Here is a 21,736-nt window from a genome sequence, read left to right as displayed (position 1 = left end):
ATGCTGGAAATTAGAGGAAGTGGAGGTAAGCAAAGGAGGACACTGGTGTAAAATGAAAAGATCAAGAAGTGCAGAGTAGTGGCTGTAATGCTATTGAAGACTGTCACATTTTGATCCAAAATTGCATCAAACTCTTTGCAGTGCATGATGAAATTACAAGTCAGGCGAGGAAAAGAACTAATAGGGTTGAAAAAATAGATTTTAAAACATAAGTAACAGTTACTAGAAAATGTAGTTTCAGCATTAATAATTTTCACTCACCTAGTTACTGATTAGTCATAAAATGAAAAGTTTAGCTATGCAATTGGTCTGACTCTCAATACTTATACACAGTACATGAAGTTATTCACAACTTCGTCAACTCTTGACTGGACTACAATACTCTAATATACCTGGGCATGAAGCCTTCGGAACAAGCTAACTGGTACACAGTCTGTTACAGAATGTCACCTCACCAACACTGGCTATTGCGAATACATCAAACCCGTCTTCTGTTTCCTACACTGACTTCCCAGAGAGTATCAAATTAAATTCAAGGTGTTCAATGGCTTGGGCTCAGGGTATCAAGATGAAGACTATGGTTGACAGCTTCGCTCCTCTGTCATAGTGGAACTTTCTACAATAAGCATAAAACTTGTCTGTGCAGAAGAATCGAACACTTTCTAAGGCCAGCCCAAGATCATGGCATTAACTCCCACAAGAACCATCACAAACCTCACCACCTTCTGCTCTAATTGCAAAGCACATTTCTTTGATCTTGCCTTCTCTAACATATTGCAACACATTGCTAAATATACTGTATAAAAAAAATTCCAAAACAAATTACTCCATTGCACACTTCTCTCCCTGGGGAGAGGAAGAGTACAAACACGTGGTAGATATTAATCACATTTTATGCACTATCAGAAGGCCGTCATATACTATAGCAGGGGTCGGCAACCAGCGGCACGTGAGCCAATTTTTACTGGCACGCTACTGCCAGCCGGGGTCCCGGCCGCCGCCCCTGCTCAGCCTGCTGCCAGCCTGGGTGAATGAAACCCTAGGCCGGTAGCGGGCTGAGCGGAGCCGGCAGACAGAATCCCAGACCGATGGCGGGCTGAGCTGCTCAGCCCGCCACCGGTCTGGCGTTCTGTCCGCTGGTGTAGTGTATTAAATTTCTCCCCAGAGGAATGGGCTACTTGCGGAGCACCAGGACTGGCAGCCGTAAGTAGTACACCGTAACTAGCACATTCCTACGGGGAGAAATGTAATACACTACACCAGGGTAGTGAAGGCTGTGCCTCCCCAAACTTCCCGCCCCCTGACTGCCCCCCTCATAAACCCTGACCCATCCACCCCCCCACTCCTTGTCCCCTGACCACCCCCTCCCAGGACCCCCTTCCTCCTGACTGGCCCCCTCAAAACCCTCCACCCATACAACCCCGCTCCCTGCTCCTTGTCTCCCGACTGCCCCCTCCTGGGAGCCCATCCCTCCATCCAAGCCCCCCTGCTCCCTGTCCCCTGACTGCCCCGACCCCTATCCACACCCCCGACTCCTGACAGGCCCCTCAGACTCCCATGCCTATCCAACCACCCTTGTTCCCTGTCCCTTACCATGACACTCAAGAGCATCAGGACTGGCAGCCGTAAGTAGTACACCGTAAGTAGGACATTCCTATGGGGAGCAATTTAATACACTACACCCAGCCCCACTCAGCCCACTGATGGTCTGGAGTTCTCAAAATATGTTCTCTCACCCCTAATCAAAAATTACACTACAATTAGCTTAAAAACTTGAAAACTTAAAAACTTTGTTTGTATATTACAGTAATTGTTAAAAAATGTATAATGTTAATAAATACATAGGTCTGATGAAACAAAGTAGTTGTACTTATGTGCCTATGCTTAATTTGTGTTTTCGATGATTTACCTTCCAAAAAAAAATCTTACATCTCGCACCCCAGATTAAGAACCACTGCACTAAATTGATAAGATCTGCATTTTAATTTGATTTTAAATGAAGCGTCTTAAACATTTTAAAATCCTCGTTTACTTTACATATAACAATAGTTTAGTTACATAGTATAGACTTATAGAGAGAGACCTTCTAAAAACGTTAAAATGTATTACTGGCACGTGAAACCTTACATTAAAATGAATAAATGAAGACTCAGCACACCACTTCTGAAAGGCTGCCGACCCCTGTACTATAATGTCGTCCATGGCATAAAAATCTATATAGAAGCTTAAACAATGCATGCCATTAACAAAGAATTGCTATTCATGAATAATTTTTTCCCCAGGCAGGGACTAGTACACCAAGTCAGAACTCACTGTGTATATTCATACCCAATTAATAAACTCCCAAAATGAGAGTTAGAGTTATTTAATAGAAATTCAACCCTCTCCTCCAAGCTGTTTTACATCATACTCTAAATTTAGAAATAATAGCAAAACGAGATTTATGAAAACTAGGTGTTGGACTTGGTGCAAAATACTGATATAGATATATTATGCTGTAAATGAAAGCAAAACGTAGAAGAAAAATGTAAAACTGGCCTGGGGGAAGTTGTGGACAGTAAGTCTATCAAATAAACCTGTGCTACTATAGTGACCATTTGTCTTGGCTGATAATAGTTCAATTCTGCAGGACTAAATAAAACTTCTTCCTTCAGGAAAGCCAGCTGACACCAGTAGAATTAAGACTTCCCTATTCTGCAAGGTCTGGATTGCTGACCCAAGGGTTGAAACAGTTTTGACAGTGAGATCTGGATTACTTTCATATCTCAATTTCTCTATTTAAATTTTGAGAAAAGCACAATCTTCCATCAGTACAAATATCCCTTTGACAATTATGCTGGGAGAGAGATTGTTTTCCTCACTCTCAAACTTCAAAGTTATGCTGAAGGGCTGGTATCTAGCTTACCCCTCGAAAGGTGACATCCCTTAAAGAGAGAGAAACATTAACTCATAGAAAAGTCACTACCATGGACAAAGCCAGAGGACCTTTGGATTATTACTGAAGAACAGTTCATATGAACTGTAAAACTGGACAATTCCTTAGCAACAGTTTTCAGGATATTTAACAACTTGACGTATCCTTTGGACAATTAGAATTGGACTGTAGAGCCCAACTCAAGTTGGAACATATATACCACTCAGGCCCTTGAATTGCAAAAAACATAGCTAAAGAATCTTAATTAGGTGAAGCTTACTGAAAGTTTTAATAGAAAGTGCCCTCTGTCTTCCTGATCAGGATATCTTTAAGAAGATACTAACTGCTAGTGTAATGATGGATGACTTTGTGAAAGCAGGAAGAGGATCAAATCTTAGGAGATATCAGCCAGGTCTCTCACATCACCTGGAAAGCTTCAAGTGTTTATTCATAGGTTTAGGAAAGGCCATTTTACTCTCAAGGATCTCAGCATGAATTTAAAAAAAAATAAAAGAAAGAAACGACCAGGAGTGTCTGAATAATTCAGAAAAAGAAGTGAGATTTCCCTTTTTCAGAGGTTGAATCTTAACCATCTGGCTATATATTTCATAAGCAGGGATCATTTGTCTGACAAACTGTCTTATAAAAATAGGGTACAGAACCTGAGGCAGGAATCGGTACCTCTCCCTTCTCCCTGTCCATATCAATGGTGTGAAGGGGTAGGACTACAAACAGCGATTTTTACTTATCTTACAACAAATGAATCACTGGAAAATGGGTCTGTACTACTACTTCTACTCCTGAATACAGGGTACAGCTCAAGGTTGAAACACGATGGAAACTCAGGCTCTAAAGCTTTTAAGACGCTTTTGAAAAATGAGACTTTGGCCATTTTGTAAATTTTCTCTTATCTTAAACATTTTGGTAATACAGATTAAAGTAGCAAGTTCTTGCTTTAAAAAAAGAACCTTTGTTCAATATTTAACAGCATTCTATATTTAAAATGTAATCAACGACTATAAATGTCAAATTTTTAAGCCAGGCATATGAAAATTCATGAAGTATACTAGTCCTTTTGAGCTACATTTAGTATTATACTACCATTCACCTAACAAGTTGATGTTATACCAACGTGCATTATAAATAAAGCAGCATACTGAACTTCCAATTATAGTACATCTCTTCCTCTGAATTGTATATTTGGGGGACTAGTATGGTAGTCTTCTCAGCAAGTAACAGAATGAGCTACAACTAATGCTCCTAAATCATTTACATACCCTGTACCTGTCTTTTCTGCTTTTAGGGCTATTGTCCCTTCTCTTACCAAAGAGGATGAATACTCATTAGGACTCCAATGGGTGAGAAAGAAAGGTTACTTACTACTAAATAGAGTTTGATAACATAGCATCTGCATATTCACACCTTTAGGATGTGCCCAGTCTTATCGGCAGAAAGACCTTTGGGACCTTTTAGGGTATGTCTACGCTGCAATTAAAAACCTTTGGCTGGCCCAGGCCAGCTGACTTGGACTTATGGGGCTTGGGCTCAGGGCTGTTTAACTTTGGTGCAGACACTGGGGCTCGGGCTCTGGCTCTAGTATCCTGTGAAGTTTGAGGGTCCATCCACACCATAATTAAAACGGCCCCACAGCCGCAGCTCTGTGAGCCTGCGTCAACTGGCACAAAGCCAGTTGTGGGTGTCTAACTGCAGCGTAGACATACCCATAGAAAGCCAGTTCTCTTTTTTTCCCCCCTTTTCTTTTCTTAAAATGGTTTTAATTATATTGAGAATTATAGGTTTGTTGTTTAGGAATTTACTGTTACTGTTAGCCAGTAGTGCCCTACTGCACACTTACAAGTCCCAGGTTAGTGCTGGCTTACCATAAGTTTTCAAAGCTGGGCTGCAGCCTAAAAGTTTGACAATGCAGAGATCATCTCAAAGAAGAAGAAAGTTTAAGCGATAGCTGCTGCTCCTTGGCGATTCATTTAGTCTGCTCATGAGTTCCTAGCTTCCCTAGCAAAACTCTTCTGCTACTGAATAATTAATCACCAGCTAAATATAATGTTTTCATTACCTGCCTCAAAACCTTTAATATCTCAAAAGTACTGCTGCATACTAGGTTAAGTCAACATCCTTACCTCAGTAATACTGGCCATAAGAAACAAAAATGTTTATGATGTCCAAGTATCAATGCTCTAATGGCACACAATCACATTTTCATCTATTTTAATTTGCAAAATCAGAGTGAATAGTATTTATGCAAGGGGTTGTGTACATAGGAGCCCACAAGGGAATGCTGCCCAGAAAGGACACATTTAGAATTTACACTATGCTCAACCATCTACAGTACATCACAAAGGACATGAATGTGGAGAAAAGGGACAGGTGTTTCCTATAACTGAGGATAAATTGCGAGTTCATGGCTACAAACAGGAAAGCAAGTCAATTGAGAGGTTTTCTTTTTCCTACTGCAAAACCAAAACTGAAAAGAAAATAAATTGATGTAGCTGGAAACTATGGATGTTTTCTAAAAAAAATCCTTATTTTTAGGTTTCAGCCCTTGAAAATATTTATCTTCTTCTTCATTGAGTTCATGGTCATTCTAGTCTATTGAGATTATTGTACCACCCCCATCACCATGGTATCCAAGCACTTTCCAGCAATGCATTAAGTAACATGAGTAGCACCTTCAAGTGTGTTTCCTCCTCCACTTGTCCTGCTAGGTAGGAAATTGAACACGGATTTAAAAAGCAAATAAAAAAAAATTGTGCCATGCATTTTTATTTATGAAGGGCAAATTCAAAGAAATGTGCCTCATGCATGCATAAGTCAATTTAAAGAAAGAGTTAAACAAATCATTTCTGTAAAGTGAAAAAAGGTTCACTGAAGTAACTTTCCCTTGAGTTACTTCATCCTGCTCCATATTCAGGAGTCAAACTGTAACATCTTTAGAAGCACAAGGTATAAGGAACAAATACATACCTACTAGTCCATGGCAAGAGGTGCCTCAGGGGAAGTGTTAGTTTAAATTACCTCCACAAGAAATGCTGAAGGTTAGTAGAGAACTTATTTTCTGAGATAGAACAACAATAATGTAAAAACTTTTTTGTTTGTTTGTTTTATAGTGAACAAGTCAAGAACTTAAAAAGTGCCTGCACTGGAGTAGCGATTCTGTACGTTAACCATTCCTGACCGAATAGACCATTTGGAGTGCAAGTCAGTTGTTTCAGTATGGACTGGTTTCGATGCTATATTTTTTTTTTCCCTTCAAGGAGGCGAGAGGACCAGTGCATTAATTCAGGGAACCACAAAGTGTAAAATATTAATTTCATTCTTCACAGAACTTTCACAAAGAAAGAATAAGCTGCTTTCAAAACAATGAATAATAATTTGGAAAAACGAGACTAAGGAACCTGCCTCTCAACCTCTTGATTGATATTTCCTTCAACTATGACCTACATAGACTGAATTTTTAAACAAAAAAAATAGTTGCTTTGGGTCAAACATTGAATTGTTAGTCTTATCAAAAATCTTTTAACACTGTTTTTGCCACATTAGAATTTTTCAACTAAGCTAAAATATTTAGATTTGTAACTACACACATGATTTATTTCCTTGGAGCTTGAAACAAAGATATAGGCCATTTTAATTCAACTTCCTTGCTTTCTCCTCAGTGATAGGGAAGTGGTAAAATTTACTTCAAACAAAATTGTGGTGATCAAAAAGAGATAAGAAAGGAACTGTGCCATAGAAATGGAGCAGTATGAATTTATTGGAAAGGACATGAAACAAATGAACATTTGACCAGAAAAAAAATCATGTCTAGCCAAATAGAGATTCATATTAATTATCTCCAAGAACGAGTGAAAAGATTAAGGTTTACAGAAACTAAAACATTTCAAACTAACCAGCAGACCATACAGTAATCTTGCAACAATGATATCTATTGGGAGGGGACAGGTTGAAGGTGGAAGAGATTGAATTAATATGGATACTGAGAGTAGAAGAGTATTTACTGATCATAATCTATTATGTTTGCCACTTTGCTGATATGGAAGATTCACAACTGGTGTGACAACAGATCCTCAGATAATATTTGAATAGTTCCTTTTACCTCTAACTTTTCATGAATTCTTGAGTACTGTGTTATCTTGAAAGGTGAAATCACATTAGACGTTCAGATCACTTTACAAAGAGAATATTAATGCATAGTTTAAGATAAAAAGATGCATACTGAAAGAAATGTCTCAATGTTCTCATGAACAAATGAAGCAATATCCTGCCAGTCCAGAATGTCACCCAGCCAGCTGTTCTGACGATTTATATGCAGCTTGTGTCCTTTGTGTCTTCCAGGATGTGTTACATTCTGAAAAATAAAGCAACAGATTTAAGACTGAAATTAAATCTTAGCAAGTTACAAAGAAAAGTAAGCTACTAGGACTTGATTTAGAGAATGCATGTCCACTATGTAGCTTAGATCTATTTTCATTTGCACAAGACGCTTTCAACTGCACTTGCACAAATATTTAAGTTTTTATATATTTGTTCCCCCTTATTAGCTGTTAAACATGTACCTTGAAAATCTAACTCAGAATGCTTTCTAATAATTTAAAATTCCTTAAATGTGTTAATATTTAAAATAAGTTTACGAGGAACAATGTTCCTCCTATGTGGAAAATGGGTTTAATTGGATGGATTCTCAGCAGCTTGGCAAGACCGTCCTTTCCCCTGGAGTGCAATTCTTGTGCTCCAGAATTTAAGCTTTCATCTAAAAAAAGATATCAAGTCTCCAGCCCATATGATTGAGAAGAAAATGTTCAAAATGTGAAGTAACTGACTGAAAACAGTATTATCTTCCAGAGGACAACCTCAAATAATTTGAGGAGTGTGAACTACACCCACTTATCTCAACCAGAAGTTATCTGCTAAAGCCTAGGTATGATTCATTTTAGCAATTTTCTTGCTTGCTATGTTGCACATGAATACCTACAAAATTTAAGGCAAGCTGCATACTTTTTTTCCCCAATATAACGCTGGAAAATGCAAGTGCAAGCTTAAATAATTGACCATTCCTCCAGCCTTAGTTTGGGCATGCAATACATTCTAGGGCAGTGGTTTTCAAACTTTTTTTCTGAGGACCCAGTTGAAGAAAATGGTTGACGTCCGCGACCCAATGGAGCTTGGGGTGCGGAAGGGGCTCAGGGTTGGAGTGCAGGGATGACGGCTGTGGGGTAGGGCCAAGAATGAGGGGTTCAGGGTGTGGGAGGGGGTCAGGGATGAGGGGTTTGGGATGTAGGAGGGGGGCTCTGCGTTTGAGAGAGAGAGAGAGAGAGAGAGAGAGAGAGAGAGCGCGCGAGCGCGCGCGCGCTCAGGGCTGGGGCAGGGGATTGGGGTTCTAGTTTACCTCCGGCGGCTCCAGTCAGTGGCACAGCCGGGGTGCAGAGGCAGGCTTCCCACCTGTCCTGGCACCGCGGCCGTGCTGCAAACCAGAATTGGCCGGCAGCAGGTCCAGCTCCTAGGCGGAGGCACACAAGCGGCTCTTGCCCGCAAGCACCGCCCGCCCCAGCTCCCACTGGCCAGTTCCCAGCCAATGGGAGTGCAGAGCCAGTGCTCGGGTAGCACGTGGAGCCCCGTGGCCCCCCCACCTAGGAGCCGGACTTGCTGCTGGCCACTTCTGTGGTGCAGCGCAGTGTCGGAACAGGTAGGGACTAGCCTGCCTTAGCCGGGCAGCACCACCAATGGGACTTTTAACGCCCCAGTTGGCGGTGCTGACCAGACCCAGTGCCTTACATTGCACAATCCAGAACTGGGTTGCGACTGACAGTTTGAAAACCACTGTTCTAGGGCACATTGGGACTGATCCAATGATTGCTGAAATCAGTTGAGTGCTTCCCATAGACTTTTGGTGGTACTGAACTGGATCCTCAATTACCATCACTTCACAAAAATTAACGGTAAACATTGCAAATAGAGTATAATGCATTTTGTACACCCAAATCCAATATAAATATTTGAAAATGCTGCTATTTATGCAATTTGTATACTTATGTGCACAGATTTAGCAATTCCAGAGTATATAGTTTGATATACATAACCATAATACTTATGGTATTAAGACCAAAGGAAACATGTTCTGTATGCAGTAGCAAATGAACTCCTTACAGAAATTTTAACCCAGTTATGGAACTGCGTAATGTTAGGAACCTAGGAATTGCTCTACCGGATCACACCTGAGGTCTACCTAATCTAGTATGCTGTCTCCAACAGTGACCAGCACCAAATGTTTCAGAGGAAGATGCAAGCACCCTGAATAAGGCAGATGTAGGACAATCAGCCTGCTATATTAGTTTCATCTTAATCTAACAATTAGAGGCCACATTAAAACCTGCATCTAAATATTCAGTCCCTTTGGGAATCTTGCCAGGTTCTTGGCCTCAACGACATTCTGTGACAATGAGTTCAGTCTAATTACATGCATGAAGCAGTATTTCTTTTCACTTATTTTGAATTTACCACCTTTCACTGAATGTTTTCTTGTAGTGTTGAGACAGACAGCGAGCCTCTGCCCCCTACCTTCTCTACACCACTTCTTATTTATCTCCATTTTAAGGCTAACAATCCCAATCTTCTCAATCTGTTTTCATACAAGCTTTTCAATCTTTTATGTTGACCTTCTCTGAACCCCTTCAACCTTTTTTGAGATGTAGTGACCACAAGTATTCCAAGTGAAGCGTCAGCACTGATTCATATAATAGTATAATATTTTCTGTTAGGTTTTCAATCCAGTAGCTTCAACCTCCTAATATCTTATTTGCTTTTTGATCGTAGATGTACACAAAGCAGAGGTCTTCCTTGAAATGTTCACAATTACACACAGGTCTCTTTCTTGAGTTGATAGAGTTAATTTAGAGCCCTGGAAGACGTGTGAGTAGTTTACTTTTTTAAATAATGTGCATTATTTTAGTTTCATCAAAAAACACTTTGCCATCTTGTTGCCCATTCACCTAATTTGGTTAGGTCTCAAACTCCTGAGAGTCCTCTCTGGTCTTGACTAATCAAATTTTGCTATCTCTCTGTTTACCCACCATTCCAGATCATTAAGTGTAGCGATGCAGTGGCAACATTATAGTAAAGGTTGCATTACACTACCTGTTTAAAGGTCAAGCTTTCTAAATCCTCTAAATGGACATGCTTAGTCAGATTCCATGAAGCCACTGTCATCTGTTGATGACACCCTTTAACCCCTTCCAGCATAACAATATCCCTGACCATTCTCTCAGTAGCAATTAACATGTTGACATCCTGAATGACTTATCTTCCGGACAGAAGAGAAATAAATAATGGGGAGGGGGGAGAAGGGGTGTTGTGGAATGGAGGTGAAGAGGGGGTTATGGAGACATGCACACAGACTATGGTATAGGATGAGGGAGCAAAAGGACACAGAGAACTCCTGGTATGGGGGAGACTGGAGGAATGGGATACACACAGGGCTCCCGCCATGGGAATATACAAAGTACTATTAATGGGGGGAGGGAAGAGAGATTGAGAATAGGAATAGGGGAGCACACAGTACCCCTGCCACAGAGGGAGAATGGAGGTGAACAAAGAACAACCAGTAGGGGGATATTCAGGATAAGAATAGGGTGCACACAGAGCCCTTGGGGAGAATGAGGGACCCTGGTAAGGGAAAAGGGAAGAACAGAGGGCCACAGAAACCTGACAGAAGGAGATTGGAAGCACTGGAAAGGAGTGCCTGAAGCAGAGGAGGCTGGCACACAGAAAGCTTATGGGGTACAACGGAAGAATACAAGGAGCCCTGCTGCATGCAATAAGCTAAGTCAACATACATTACAAAATGTGTAGCCTGTGAGTAATATTGTGATCCCAGGTGTTAGTACTCTGTTTGTAATTAGTTCCAACCAATCTGCCAGGCATAAATGCAAGCCTTATTGCTCTTTAACTACCTGGATCATCCCTAGAGTCTCCCACTGGCTTTCTATTTCTGATCTGCTTAAAGAATATCTTGTTTAATTTTTACACCTTTAGCTCTTGGTTTTTCAAAATCCACTTTGGCCCTTATTGCCCTCTCACATATTACTTGCTGTAATTTATGCTCCTGTTTTTTGGCTTCACTGGATTACTGTTTGTCTCAAATGGTCTCTTGAAATTGCTATTCATCCATATTGGTTTATTTCTTGCCTTCCTGGTTCCCTTTCTAAGTAAGCAGTATGCACATCTTCTGAAACTCACTTACTGAGTTTTTTGTTTTTTTTTTTAAAGTGGCATTATGATGCCAAGCCAGTGATGGTTAAGCAACCAGCAAGCTGGCTGCCCTGAAAGAATCCCATAAGGACATATTAGAAAAGTACTGAAATGGTAAAGAGGGCCAAGCCTTGTAGATAATTATCAAAACCATGTTAAGTACTAGAATTCTGGACATGTAGGCCTGTATTGCTAGAGAATTAAAAATAGATACTAATTATGTGCGTTTGTGACACTGCACTTCAAAGTAGCACCCTGGAACCCCCATATTCACCACTGTCACATAATTGATGTTTTGTACAAAGTATGCCTTGATTTGTTGATCAATATCCTGTTGGATTGTATGTAAAATTATGAGGTGTATGTATGTTACTGAAATATGTTGTGAGGAACACCCACAACCAGCTTTTCAGTTACAACAAAGGAGTAGCCACCAATAGCCAGTCATTAATGGCTCATCAGACACACAATCCATTATCACAGAGGCAGAGGAGACAATGTACACAATGGAGACTGCTTGACCAATGTGGACTGCCTGACCCCCCCCTCCCCCACCATGGCACAGCAAGGATCTTTTTAGCAGCTGGAAGAAGGCATTTAAAAAAAAAAAAAGACATTGGCATCATCACTTAGCCTCTCTTCCTCCTCATCTCAACACTTGGAAGCACGTGTGAAAGACAAAGACTTTGAACTGGGGAAGTTTGGTCTCAGGCTGGAATGAAGTGCCAGCCTGTGTACTGAGGAACTGTAACCTGCCAGTACAATCTGTCAGTGTGAGAAATGCTGTTTGATTCAACTCTTGCTTAAACTAAAAGTTTATGATTTAGAATGCATGTTTACTTTTTATTTTCATAAGGTAACTATCTGTGACCTTGATGCCTACCACTTAAAAACTTCTTTCTATAGTTAATGAATCTGTTTTCTATTTTACCTAAAACAGTGTGTTTTGGTGGAAGTGTTTGGGAAATCTCATCTCAGTTTACAAAGGCTAGTTTGTGTCCACTCTGAGGAAGTGGCAAACTACTTGATAACTTGCACTACCCAAGGGAGCTTGAGCAGTGCAAGACGATACAGTTCTGGAGTGTAGGGCTGGAGCTGGGGGGAACTGGCTGAAGCCTCTCTATTGTTGGCTCAGGAGTGGCTGAGACATCATTAATGCAACTCAGTTGGGTGTGTTACCTATTCTTCATCGAAGAAATGTCTGCGGTGATCTTTGCTACCAAGAGGCTTATCCACTGAACTGACGCTATAATTTAAATAAAGTTTCAAGCCTGATCCTTGCTATCTCAGATCTGCTTAAACTTTGAGAGGGAAAGTCTAAGCCTGTAAGACTGAGGTCTCCAGGTCTACTCTGGATTAATCCTGCAATTTCTCAAAAAAGAATTTGAACAAACTCTGCACAGACGGCAAATTGGACTATAACATGGCTCGCGAGCCACGTCTGGCCTCTCAGACCTTTTAATGTGATTCTCGAGCTCCCGCCAGGGAGCAGGTTTGGGGGCTTGCCCCACTCCGTACATGCAGTGGCTCAACTCCTGGAAGCAACAGCATGTCCCCGCCTCCTCCATGCAAGGTGAGCCAGGGGACTCCGTACATTGCCCCTGCCCCAAGTGATGGCTCTGCGGCTCCCAATGGCCAGAACCACGGCCAATGGGAGCTGCAGAGGTGGCACCTGTGGATGGGGCAGCGTGCAGAGCTGTCTGGCCGGTGCCACGCTTCCACATAGGAGCCAGAGGGGGGGACATGCCCCTGGTTCCAGGAGCTGCTTGAGGTAAATGCTGTCTAGAGCCTGCATCCTTGACCTCCCGAGCCCCAATCCCCTGCCCCAGCCCTGATCCCCCTCCCACCCTCTGAACCCCTCGGTCCCAGCCCAGAGCACCCTCGTGCACCCCAAACCCCTCATACCCAGCCCCACCCCAAAGCCTGCATCCCCAGCCAGAGCCCTTACCCCACACACATCCCAAACCCCTGCCCCAATCCGGAGTCCCCTCCCCTGCATCTCAACCCCTCAGCCACAGCCCCCTCCCCTGGACTCCAACAACTGCCCCAGCCTGGACTCCCCCCACCTCAACCTGAACTCCTCATTTCTGGCCCCACCCTGGAACCTGTACCCCAGCCCAGAGCCCATACCCCCTCGAACACCCCAACCACCCTTCCCCAGCCCAGAGCCCCCTCCCACACCCTGAACTCCTCATTTCTGGCCCTACTCTAGAGCCCTCACCCCCAGCCGGAACTCTGCACTCCAACTCCCCAATATCATGAGCATTCGCAGCCTACCATACAATTTCCTAATCCAGATGCGACCCTCAGGCCAAAAAGTTCGCCCACCCCTGGACTATACCCTTTTAAATTAATCCCAGAACTATTTTACAAATCAGCAGCCTCAACTCTGCCATGAAACTGCCCTCGGAACTTTATTCATATCTGTATGTATAATTATCTTTAATCATAACATCTCTTTCTTTTGTTAATAGTAAATCTTAGATTTAATAAGAACTGGCTGTAAGTGTGTATTTGGGTGAGATCTGAAATATTCACTGACCTGGTGAGTAATGTGTCTGATCTCTTGGGATTGGTAGAACTTCATGTGTCATGATTAAGGTTCTTAGGCTTGGCTGTCTGGATGGGAGCCAAAGGCTGGATTGCTTAAAGGAAACTGTATTTTGACTTCTTGGTAACTAAGAAAGTATTAAGGAAGCTGTTTGGTTACTAGCTTGGTGAAATCTAATTTACTCCTGAGGGCATTCTGTGCCAAAAAATTAAAAATCCTGCGAGTTTTATTTGTCAATAAATAAACGTAGAGGCCCCAGCATGGCAGTGGGGAGCACAGGCCACTGGCTGCAGGAAGGTGGGAGATCACCCTGCACTCCCCACCCCCAGGACACAGATTCAGCGGTCAGGCGGCACCCGACCCTGACACAGCACAGGGTCTGGGCCTGCCCCAGAAACACCTTGGGGCTCTGCCCCTCTGCGCCAGGTGTACCAGGTGTGGAGTAGGTAGGCTCAACCAGGCAGGATACAAGAGTGGAGGTCTCAGTGTGTGGGGGGTGGGGGGATCAGAGTGTGGGGTGAGAGGATTCTGCATGGGACAATCTGGGCGCAAGTAGATCAGTGGGGGGATCTGGATGAACAGAGACTTGGGGGGTCCAAGAGCAAGGGCAATGGGACTCTGCAGGGGCTCCAGGAGAAGGTGGTTGGGGCTCAGTGGGGGAGTCTGGGCACTGAGGGGGTGGGGATCTGAGTGCAGTAAGGTGGGGGGGGTCAGTAGCATCGGGGTCTGGATGTGGAGGCTTAGGGTGGTGCAAGAGGTGGGGCATCAGACTAGAGGTTTGAGTGCAAGGAGTTCAGTGGGGGGTGGTCTGGGTGCAGGAGTGGGGGGTCCAGAGGCATGGGGTCAGAGTGCAGGGGGGCTTCAGATACAGGGATTGAGGTTCAGGTATGGAGAGCTAGGGGTGGGGTTGGATGTACCAGATGAGGCTTGGCATGTAGGTCCAGATGCACAGAGGTTGGGTGGATGGGGGAGCAGCTCCCTGTACAGCTTAGGAGCAATGGGGGCAGGAAGCATGCTGAGCTTCCTGCAGTTGGAGGAGGTTTCTGGGGGTGGGTCTGACACAGCCCCAGCCACTCCTTGTGGGGAAGAGGAAGTCCCATCCTCTCCTGTCTCCAGCCCAGCCAGGACTAGCAGCTGATCCCAGCTCAGGGTAGGAGGCACTGGCTGGGGTGTCCCCAGTCCTAGGATGATTTACCTCTCCGCCGGCTGCTCTGGGTGCCTGGCACGATGTACTTGCACTGCTAGGGAGTGGTGCATGACTGCTCTTGCAGCTTCCCTTTGCTTCGCCGTCAGAAAGTCATTTTTTTTGGCAGGGGAGCAAAGAAATCTGCGAGGGACATGAATTCTGCGCATGTGCAGTGATGCAGAATTCCCCCAGGAGTATCTAATTATAGAATAAACCACCAGTTTTGGGGGATTGTCTGCCCTATTCTTTGCAAAATTTCCCTGATTGAGCATTCTCAGTATAGCCCCTCCAGCAATCACAGTCACAAGCAACCATACCAGTTTCCACCTCTAAGGATTTCCTTTACTTTTGATTTTAGGACATTTTTGACAATACTTCTCATTTTACTGAAGTCTCCCTCTCTCATGTTTAGAGTATCTTACTTGCTGGTACTTTACTTACACAGCCATATTACCTCTCACTACAATCACCCTGTCAAGAAAAGTAGCCTTGATTTTCTTTTCCATTTTGACAGTTACACTGGGGTGATATTGTTACCAGAAATACAGAGATCTTCTTGGTAAATTACAAACATTTTAAAAGTGTTTTGTTATAAATGAAAGGTTCTTCACGCTGGAGTCTCACAGAACAAAGTGGACTTAATTTCATGTGCAATCAGTACTGTTTTTACTAAAACAAAATAAGTAAAGAAAAATCCATTAGACAATGTTAGGATTATTTTATATGTTTAAATACATACATACATTTAAAAATTACACTTAGTAAAATTGCTCTTAATTTTGTTCTCTCTCCAGAGTCTCCCATAATATGAATGCTAACACAACTTTGAATCTGAATTGTTTAAGAAATACAGTGAAAATACACAGATAAAATTGCGCTGTAACAAATTTAAATGAATATTTAATTTTGAAGTTGCATAAATATATATACAAATAGCTTTCATCTTACTTCCACGGAATAAATATTCAGTGCAAAGGTCTGACATACTAAAACACACACATATACTAAGCATAAATTAAATAGCACATATAACCATGCATGTAACTATGTATATGCAAAAGGGCAGAATTCTGGATGAAGTGGAAACCTAATTCTAGTGACCTGACTTGTGCATTTGAAGTCTCAACTAATGCTTCATTCATTTCTTTCACTAAACATTACAAGCTTTTAAAAATCTCTCTTTCGTTGAAAGTAGGTTTTTAACATTTATCTGGAATCAGTAAAAAAAATAAAATAAAAAAAGTCATACATAATAGGTATCAGTTACTCACCTTCACAAACCAAGAATGATAAAGTCTGTCCCAGAGTTCCAGCACTTGCTTTTCAATCACAGCAGTGTTGTTCACTTTCTCTCCTAATATCTTATGGAGCTATAATATTCAGAAATTCTGTTTATTATGTAAAGCAGCTTGAAGCTAGCAGCTATGGCTGAACTAAAAGCCAGAACATCTACATTAGATTTTCACTGAAGACTTTGCTCAGCTCCAAAAATATCAAAAGTCAACTGTGTCTACAGGTATACAATATACATTTCAGAAACTGGGGCTGACAGCACAAAACGTCTTACCTGAAACAAGCAATTTTGCCACATTAAATGGAAACAGATAAGACTCCTCCCCAATGAAACACTGAGCATGAAGATCTGTCAGATCCTTGTATACAGTAAATACACCCAAAGATACTTGAGAAGTGTGCTAGATGTCAGAATGCTTATGTGAGGATAATGTAAGATCCTGCCATCCTCCCAAAGAACAATGAACTCCCAATCTACAATGTACTCTGAACTTTAAAGGCTGGAACTTCAGAAGATCATGGCTTGGCCAAAAATGGTCATTTTCAGGACAATGCATTCTACCATCTGAAAAATGCTTAACTAAGGGCAGTTTCTGAAACAAATTATATTTTCTACAGGGTCTTCCCATGGATAGGTCACAAAGGAGATGGATAGATACTTCTATTTTCAAGCTCTTAAAAGCAAGCAGTTTCCAGCAGCCCTGGGGAGCAAAATTTAAAATCACTCCCAAATATAGGTTTTACTCTGCTAAACAGCAGATTGGAATGAATAAATCTTCAGCAAAACAACATTTAAAAGGTAACTAAAACAACACAAGAGATACCATTTGACATCTACAAGAAGGAAAAAGTATACAGATCATTCCCATATTTTGGAAAGGAACAAAAACAAACATTAAAACAAATAAAATATTAAGAAGGTGTTCTTACCTTGTGTGTAATCCATTCTCGGCCATACTGATACACATTGTTAGCAGCTGAATTGAGGGCTTTTTGAATGACCTGAGCTTCAGGGAGCCAACTGATATTTTTTAGGAAGGAAAGTATAAATAAAATTATCTCCAATACTTCTGAACCACTTAATTACAGTGCCTGAAACACTAAAGGTTTAAAAAAAAAAAAAAAGGTTTCCAACCAACTCACAGCACCTATAGTTTAAATAGGTATCAACTAACACCTTTGTTAAAACTAGAATACAGTACTTCCTCTTTCAGTGACAGGATGAAGACTTTAACATACAAAGCTTAACTCAGTATAGGATACAGATTATTACATTTACATTTCACTCTAAGGCCGATCAGGAAAAGTTCTTGAAAGTTACTAAATTTAACTTTAGAAGAGATCTTGTCCATCTGTATGTCTGCTATAATATAATTGTTTAGCCTTGTTGGGTTCTTAGAGCTGCTGCTTTATTAGAAATATAATTTGGAAACCTTATCTTTCAAGTTTGTATGGTTGCAAAGATAACCTTTCAAATATGAACGGACTGTAAATTGATACAGTTTGGTCTTCCTAAACTTACAGACAGCCTAGAAATACAGAGTGATGTAAATCACCCAATGCTTAAATCCTATTTCTAGTCAAGATGTGTGCAGGGGACTTTTTCCAGTACTGGGGAAGAATCTTCCATTCCCACCGTCAGGTCACTCTGAAGGAATGGAGCAACCCTACGTGTATCTACACGCAGTTTTATTCACACTGTTAAATAGAATGCCAAATTAAATTTATTAAATATTTTGGATGTTTTTCTATATTTTCATATATATAAATTTCAATTACAGCACACAATACAGACTGTATTATTTTTTATTACAAATATTTGCACTGTAAAAACAACAAAATAAGTTGTATTTTTCAGTTCACCTCATACAAGTTCTGCAGTGCAATCTTTGTCGTGAAAGTGCAACTTACAAATATAGAGTTTTTTGTTACATAACTGCACTTAAACAAAAACAATGTAAAACTTTAGAGCCTACAAGTCCACTCCCTCCTATTTCTTGTTCAGCCAATTGCTAGGAGAAACAAATTTGTTTCCATTTACAGGAGATAATGCTGCTCTCTTCTTATTTACAACATCACCAGAAAGTGAGAACAGGCATTTGCATGGCACTTTTGTAGTTGGCATTGCAAGGTATTTACGTGCCACAAATGCTAAATATTCATGCCCCTTCATGCTTCGGCCACCATTCCAAAGGACATGCTTCCATGCTGATGATACTCTTTAAAAAAAAGGTATTAATTAAATTTTGACTGAAGTTCTTGGAGGAGAATAGTATGTCCCCTGCTCTGTTTTACCCGCATTCTGCCATATATTTCATGTTATAGCAATCTCGGATGATGACCCAGCACATGTTCCTTTTAAGAAAACTTTCCCTGCAGATCTAACAAAACATAAAGAAGGTACCAATGTGAGATTTCTAAAGATAGCTACAGCAGTCGACTGAAGATTTACGAATCTGAAGTACCTTCCAAAATCTGAGCGGGACCAGATGTGGAGCATGCTTTCAGAAGTCTTAAAAGAGCAACACTCCAATGCAGTAACTACAGAATCCGAACCACCAAAAAGAAAATCAACCTTCTGCTGATGGCATCTGACTCAGATGATTAAAATGAACATGCGTCAGTCTGCGATGCTTTGGATTGTTATCAAGCAGAACCAGTCATCAGCATGGACGCATGCCCTCTGGAATGGTAGTTGAAGCATGAAAGGACATATGAATCTTTAGCACATCTGGTACGTAAATATCTTGCAACGCTGGCTACAACAGTGCCATGAGAATGCCTATTCTCATTTTCAGGTGACATTGTAAACAGGAAGTGGACAACATTATCTCCTGCAAATGTAAACAACCCTGTTTGAGAGATTGGTTGAACAAGAAGTAGAACTGAGTGGACTTGGAGGCTCTAAAATTTTATATTGTTTTGTTTTTTAATGCAGGTTTTGTACATAATTCCACATTTGTAAGTTCAATTTTCATGATAAAGAGATTGCACTACAGTACTTGTATTAGGTGAATTGAAAAATACATTTTTTTTTAACAGTGCAAATACTTGTAATCAAAAGTATAAAGTGAGCACTGTACACTTTGTATTGTGTTATAACTGAAATCAATATATTTGAAAATGTAGAAAAATATCCAAAAATATTTAAATAAATGGTATTCTATTTTTTTTATCGCGTGATTAATCGCGATTAATTTTTTTAATCGCTTGACCGTCTTGATTTCTACCTTCTCTACAGAACGCAAGGGCTGAATCATACAATAGCTGCCAACAAGGGGCTTGTTTGTCTAAATGGGGTAATGTGCTATATGGGGGTGTGATTTCTAAACACAAAACTTGTATTGCAAATTAACTGGTCTACGTAGACCCTGCTGGTACACTTTAACATACTATGTTGAACAGTACTACATTAAAACGCACTCGGGAACCTTTAGTGCATGACAGCAGGGTCTACACCAGACACTTAAACATCAGTCGTTCAGGAGCCAAATTAGCGATCAACATTACTGTGGCTCTTTTGAGTAGTGTGAATACGTTAGTTTAATTTACTGTAGTATTAAATATTCATATTTAAACTGTATGATGGGAAAATATTTAGTTCTATATACATTATTCTCACAGTAAAATGATTCTAAATATTATTTTATCTACTATAACTTGTTAATTACATAGTAAAAGCATCCTGGTTGGTTAATAATAGAAATCACAGTGTTTTAGTATCATGTGCTGCAAAGAGCCACAGGAAAAAGAGCCACAGTTCTGAATATCACTGGTCTTGACAAATTGGGGCTTAAAAAAAAAGTGTACCCAACATTCACTTGTTTAAATCAGCATAAAAGCAATGGTGAAAAATACCTCTGTAACCATATCACCTAAAACCACTCCTCAGATTGATCTTTTCTACTTCCGCTATTGACAGAATCCACTGCGAGCACTCCCTTCACAAATTCATTGATTCCCTCCCTTTCCCCTTTTCATCTCTCCCCACTGATTTTCCCTTCATTTCCCTTCCTATTTGCTCTTCTTATCACACATACTATTCCCTCCAATCTTCCCACTACCTCTCATACTTGTATACTTTTCATTTACATGTAGATACATGCTCCTCCCCCTTCCACTTATTCTCACTTATAATTCCCCCTAAAAAAGGAGTTTTCCAGACCAATTACTTGCTTTTTCTAATCCACTGCAAAACAGTTTCCCCCAATATTACTGTTCCCTCAAGAGAGTTTCCCAGCCAACACCCTATCCTTAAAGGGGCTTGCTCTACTGTCATTCCCTCAATCCTGTAAATGGGCTTTCCAGTTAATTTTCTGGTCCAGACTATGTGGCTACTGCCCCTTTGCCCTCCTACACTACAATCTGGGGAGACAAGCTCCTTCAAAACAGCTACCAGGAAGGAAGTTACACAACTCTCTGCCACCACTGGTCCACAATTAAACCACTAGGCTCAGCTCCCATCTGCCCTTTCAGCTCCACAAGAGATCACTACTCCAAGGGGTGGACTGGAAGGCAAATTAGCATCAGATTTGTGGGAAGGGAAGCAGCAGCATTCATGCATGTGCCTGAAATAGTCACCCCCATTTCTTAAAACACAAGAGTTTTTTAAAAATATAAAAACTATAGATAGGAGCACCTTGAAACTTGTTTATCTACTCTAGTCTCTTAATTTCAGCATTCTTACTTTGCCCACTCTGGGTGATTGGCTACAGTCTCATTGATCAAGCTGCTTGTGACTTGAATCAAGTGAACGCTCTCTTGATGTACCTGAGTTAAATACAGACAAAAGAAAGAATATGAAGTGTTATGTAATACAAATTAGCACCCACCCTAAATTAACAGAACAAGATATTTAAATCTACATTTTCAAGAGTGATTGGTGATTTCTGGTGCTCAACTTGTGAAAAATCAGGCCCTTAAAATATTTCAAGGCAGAAAGACACTCTGCACTTTTTCAAAGTGGGGTTCCTTTAAGAGGTCTGAATTCCTGCATCCAAAAATTCATGAATCCAAAATTACCAGCCACTTTTGTGAATTTGGGCCATATGTACACAAGTGGCAAACTAACCAGAAATTGCAAATTGTTTTCCCAACTGTGATGTAGACACACTGGTAGCAAGATATGTATGAAGAAGAATCTACATAATCCTAAAGTAAGTGTAAATTGTAATTTCAAATTCTGATACACAAAGCATAGCTTGTGATTTAAATTTTGAGCCACAGATAGAAGAAATGTGAAAGCTACTCCATTTTCTGTTCTATAATGATCAACTCTGCTATAAAATGCTATATACTATGTTCGTTACAGACTAATAATATATTTCTTAGGAAAGGTGTTACTTGGAAATATCTTAAAATAGAATTAGACACATAGTTTTGTGGTAAATTTTTACAACTCTGCTAAAACTTATGATTTCATATACTCAATATTCTTTATAAATTCCACATCATATGAAAAAGGAAACTGACAAACAGCAGACTGAATGACCACATGGGCTCTGTAATTAAAAAAAACAGTATAAGCAAA

The 21,736-nt window shown here is 40.8% G+C and overlaps 1 protein-coding gene across 7 annotated transcripts in view; it reads right to left on the bottom strand.

Moving 5' to 3' along the window:
* Positions 1-21,736, bottom strand: part of TMEM245 (transmembrane protein 245) — a 128,107-nt gene that overhangs the window by 49,798 nt on the left and 56,573 nt on the right. For 5 of the 7 annotated variants that reach the window (XR_006279154.1, XM_038389287.2, XM_038389286.2 and 2 more), the window contains 4 exons: positions 20,894-20,976; positions 17,137-17,227; positions 16,185-16,283; positions 7,149-7,280 (listed from right to left, as the gene is read on the bottom strand). Coding sequence is in view for 6 of the 7 variants with exons in the window: in XM_038389287.2 (XP_038245215.1) it covers positions 7,149-7,280; positions 16,185-16,283; positions 17,137-17,227; positions 20,894-20,976 (405 nt within the window). In the remaining variant the exon portion in view is untranslated. The remainder of the gene's footprint in view (positions 1-7,148; positions 7,281-16,184; positions 16,284-17,136; positions 17,228-20,893; positions 20,977-21,736) is intronic. The other 2 variants (XM_038389289.2, XM_043508599.1) reach the window with 2 other exon arrangements.

The sequence above is a fragment of the Dermochelys coriacea genome, chromosome 2, assembly GCF_009764565.3.
Source record: "Dermochelys coriacea isolate rDerCor1 chromosome 2, rDerCor1.pri.v4, whole genome shotgun sequence".
Lineage (NCBI taxonomy): Eukaryota > Metazoa > Chordata > Testudines > Dermochelyidae > Dermochelys > Dermochelys coriacea.
This window is presented reverse-complemented; position numbering and strand designations above follow the sequence as displayed.